The following is a 5,000-nucleotide window of genomic DNA, read 5'->3' as shown; positions in this document are numbered from 1 at the left end:
TACTGCTCATTTGGAACAATGGAGGACATAAAGTGCCATTACACACACACACACGCACGCAAGCACACACACACACACACACACACACACACACACACACACACACACACACACACACACACACACACACACACACACACACACACACACACACACACACACACACACACACACACACACACACACACACACACACACACACACACACAATTGGCATGATGACATCCATTATACATGACACATACTTTAATGTAGGATCAAAATGGAATGTATTGCATATTTAAAGGACTGATATAAATGTAATGTGTTTAAGGAACTAATGTAACATATTTAAAGAATTGATATATAAATATGACATGTATATTTAAGGATCTAAAATATGTCATCTATCAGATTCACTGTTGATTATGCCCATAGCTATGTTGGTACAGTTTGAACATCATACCCACTTGTTACCAATGCATCGCTGACTCTTTTTAAAATGTCAATCAATACATATTCTTTTATTCACATCCATTCATTCATCCACCTGAAAGCTCCTTTAAATAAACAGTATTGTCACATTCCTCCACTTATTCACATTTTTTTTTACAGTTCAGTGAATCAAAATGGATGCATTCAGATCATCAGATGTGGCATCCTGATGCTTATGATATTATTATGCATCAAGGCCTAATGCTTCAGTTGGTGAAGTCAATTTACTCAACCACAGAAAAACAGTACATCCAATGACAGATTACAGCACTGGCATACAGGGCCCAGGCTCAGGGGTCCAAGAGTCAAGGGGGCCCTGAAGTAGCCAGGCCGTGCCCTCCTAGTGACGCAACAGCTTCAGTGTTGCTACCAGTCAGGTCAAGAGTCAATGCAAGTATTTTCTGACTCCCCGCAAATACGGGAACTCCTCCCACTTTGTTGGGAAACAAACAATCATTTGCAATCCACGGGAGGCCATTTGGGAAATGCCTTTTGGGAAACGTTAATTGTTATGCTCTTTGTCAGACCAAGTCTCGAAGAGATTTCAAAGTCGATGATAATCAGGCTAGCCCTGAAGCCCCATCCTCTTTCTTGTTGTCTGGCCCAGGGGCCCATGGAATTATAATCCGTCCTTGACTACATTTATTTTTAGCCAATCTCCCTAAAAATAATTTTGCTAAAATAAAGGTATTCAAATGCAGTGGCATTCAGCGAGGAATTCCAGAAGAGGATGAGGATGGGAAAGAATAGAGACCTAATGCCACCTTGTGGATGATTATATGAAGTGTCTAAAACACCAACATGCTGTTCTGTGTGCCATGGCACAACAAATATTGTTTAAAAAATCAATTTATCAAACCAGTGTTTACTACTAGGCTGCTTATATCATTGTATTGTAACTTTATCTTTTGATCTTTTACCTTTTGTTTCAATGTTGTTGCTGTAAGTACACTGAACTGTCTCTGTAAGGAATCAGCTATACAAATAAACTTTCCTGCATGCCTTGCCTAAGGCAATCGGAAAATAAAGCATGTCACATGTGAACTCACCACTTTCTGACTTTGCTAATCTGTGTGATGTTACAGTAATCTCACCAACATGTACAGTGATGGTGATGGTGATACACAAATGTACACACACTACTTTACATGCGGCTTGTGATCAGAAGGTTCAAAAGTTAAGTAAATGAGGGTGCTATAGTACACACACAGTATAATACGAATTGTGCTTACTATTTGCTGGCTTTTTAGGTAGAAGCTACTGGTTAAGACATTGAGTGTTAGCTACTGGTAAGGAGGCAGTGCCAACTACCGTATTCAGAGGGAGCCTATGAGATTCTAGCGTTGTTAAACTCATGATTTCTCCTGGGATATTGTGTCTACATAACTTTGGTTTTGTTAAAGGTACACTGTGCAGGAAATGGTCAAAAAAGGTACTGCAACTATGCTGCTCATTGAAACTGGGTTGCCTTTTGCCAAATTTGATCTTTACATGAAAGTTTACTAAGTAATAAATATTTTCTAGTATGGTCCAAGTACAGTCATTTTTGCAGCAAAAAAAATGCTATTTTTGGAAATTCAAAATGGCGGACCATGGAGAAGATCCCCCTTTTCTTGTATGAAAAGTGCAATGTTTCCAGTCATAATGAATACTTAGAATTTGATGGTGGTGGTAAGTATTCATGAAAAAGGTAAAATTAGTGAATGGGCAGCATGAATTCTGGAAATAAACAATTAAAAATCTCACACAGTGTCCCTTTAAACTCATGATTTCTCCTGGGATATTGTGTCTATATAACTTTGGTTTTGTTGCAGTAACGGTGCACTGTGTAGGTTGCTGTACATAGTAGCTGTTGCAAGTACTTTATGCTGCTCATTGAGACTGTGCTGTGTACTGCCAAATATGATCTTTTCATGAATATTCACTAAGTAATGGACTAATATTTACTAGTATGACCAAAGTACACTAAAATTTGCAGCTACAAATGTCCATTTCTGGAAATTCAAAATGGCAGGCCATGTATGTGTGAAATAGGTAACATTTGCGAATTGGCAGCATGGATTCTGGAAATGAACTGCTAAAAACACAGTGCACCTTTAAAATCACCGGTTGTTACTGGCAGATCAGATGCTGGTGATGTTTAAGTCACCGCTGTGTGAGGCTGGTGTAAAACTAACCGCCTGCTCCTGACATATCTACATAATGCTAGTGATGTTTAAGTCACCACTGTGTGAGGTTGGTGTTGTTAAACGTGTGGCTGGTGTTGTTAAACTCACCGCTTGCTCCTGGCATATCTACATAATGCTGGTGATGTTTAACTCACCGCTGTGTGAGGCTGGTGTTGTTAAACTCACCGCTTGCTCCTGGCATATCTACATAATACTGGTGATGTTTAACTCACCGCTGTGTGAGGCTGGAGTTGTTAAACTCACCGCTTGCTCATGGCATAATCTACATAATGCTGGAGATGTTTAACTCACCGCTGTGTGAGGCTGGTGTTGTTAAACTCACTGCTTGCTCCTGGCATATCTACATACTGTAATGCTGGTGATGTTTAACTCACCGCTGTGTGAGGTTGGTGGTGTTGTTAAACTCACCGCTTGCTCCTGGCATATCTAGATAATGCTGGTGATGTTTAACTCACCGCTTCGTGAGGTTGGTGGTGTTGTTAAACTCACCGCTTGCTCCTGGCATAATCTACATAATGCTGGTGATGTTTAACTCACCGCTGTGTGAGGCTGGTGTTGTTAAACTCACTGCTTGCTCCTGGCATATCTACATACTGTAATGCTGGTGATGTTTAACTCACCGCTGTGTGAGGCTGGTGTTGTTAAACTCACCGCTTGCTCCTGGCATATCTACATAATGCTGGTGTTGTTAGACTCACCGCTTGCTCCTGGCATATCTACATAATGCTGGTGTTGTTAGACTCACCGCTTGCTCCTGGCATATCTGTGTGAGTCTCTCCAGTTGCTCCTCCCGTACAGCTTTGGCCTTCTCGTATTGCTGCAGCTCCAGCTCCATCTCCACCTTCACCTGCAGCACGTACGCTACACCACAGGGACACAACAGGAGCACACATTACACTATGTTACATTACACTACACTACATTAGATTACATTACACTACATTAGATTACATTACACTACATTAGATTACATTAAACTACATTACACATTCACCTGCAGCACGTACGCTACACCACAGGGACACAACAGGAGCGCACATTACTTCACATTACACTACTTTAAATTACATTACTACATTAGATTACATTACATTACTCCTTCACCTGCAGCACGTACGCTACACCACAGGGGCACAACAGGAGCGCACATCACTTATCATTACATTACAGACACTACACATACATTAAACTACACTAGATTACATTACACTACATTACACATTCACCTGCAGCACATACGCTACACGAGAGGGACACAAGAGGAGCGTACATTACACTATGTTACAATACATTATACTACACATTAGATTACATTACACTATGTTACAATACATTGTACTACATTATATTACACTACATTACATTACACATTCACCTGCAGCACGTACGCTACACAAGATACGAGAGGAGCGCACATCACATTACGTAAGGGATAACGGCCGACGAGGTGACCGATTATACGAAATTAATGGCGAGGCGGCGGCTCCAAACTTTGGCGACGCGCGCAGCGTTGAGACAAAGCTGTCTCCGCCAAGCCATTCATTTCTGTAACCGGTCGACCTCGAAGGCCGTTATCCCGCTTATCTGCCGTTATGGTGGGGTACTTTTTCAATCTATTATTGTCTGTAAAGTTGTAGGAACCATGTTCCATCAAGATAGAATGTTGCTGTGCGGGCGTCCAACTTGACGCGCCTACAATCTTCGTTTGGTAGCCTGCCGACGCTGTGATTATTTAATTTTCCTTTGGCAATATACCACAGCGGGATGGAAATTTAAAAACAAAAACTTGCGAAGCATTTCTACATGCTGAATCGACACATGTCGCATAACGCCTCTATTTCCCCCTGCTGATCATCACAGGCTACCTGTCAACTTCGTGCGTAAAAGAGAGAGAAAGAGAAAGAGAGAGAGATTCCCCACGCTAGGGTCATTTTTAACAACTCTCCCCTTTCCCCTTTCACACGTGTTCCTTCCCCACAAGAGGAGAGTAGCCTATTTTTAAAAAAGGATGTTTTCAGATCAATAACAAAGGGAAGGCAGCGGGAAATAGCCTACATTTTAAAAACCATGGGAGTGGAGCAGATGACGAGGTGACTCGTTTCGATACAATTGATGGCGAGACAGGTGCTTAGAATATCCGTACAGGGTATTTTTGTCATCTATTGCTGGGCCTATCTGTAAATTTGTAACCTATGAATTATGCCAACTCCAGAATGTGCATGTAATCAGGCGCGCCTCTATCAGATGCATGTAGTAGAACTTTTAGAGTGACAGACTTGACAACCAAATGTGATAGAACTGACGACTGGCTCTTGGCTTGACAACCAAATGCGATAG

At 41.5% G+C, this 5,000-nt stretch overlaps 1 protein-coding gene across 1 annotated transcript in view; it reads right to left on the bottom strand.

Annotated features, from left to right (window-relative positions):
* The window catches only part of tmem266 (transmembrane protein 266), a 274,260-nt gene that overhangs the window by 21,651 nt on the left and 247,609 nt on the right, over window positions 1–5,000 (bottom strand). Inside the window, exon 8 of the mRNA XM_063197884.1 lies at window positions 3,409–3,524. Coding sequence (XP_063053954.1) covers window positions 3,409–3,524 — 116 coding nt within the window. The remainder of the gene's footprint in view (window positions 1–3,408; window positions 3,525–5,000) is intronic.

This window comes from Engraulis encrasicolus, chromosome 4 (assembly GCF_034702125.1).
Source record: "Engraulis encrasicolus isolate BLACKSEA-1 chromosome 4, IST_EnEncr_1.0, whole genome shotgun sequence".
NCBI classification, from domain to species: domain Eukaryota; kingdom Metazoa; phylum Chordata; class Actinopteri; order Clupeiformes; family Engraulidae; genus Engraulis; species Engraulis encrasicolus.
This window is presented reverse-complemented; position numbering and strand designations above follow the sequence as displayed.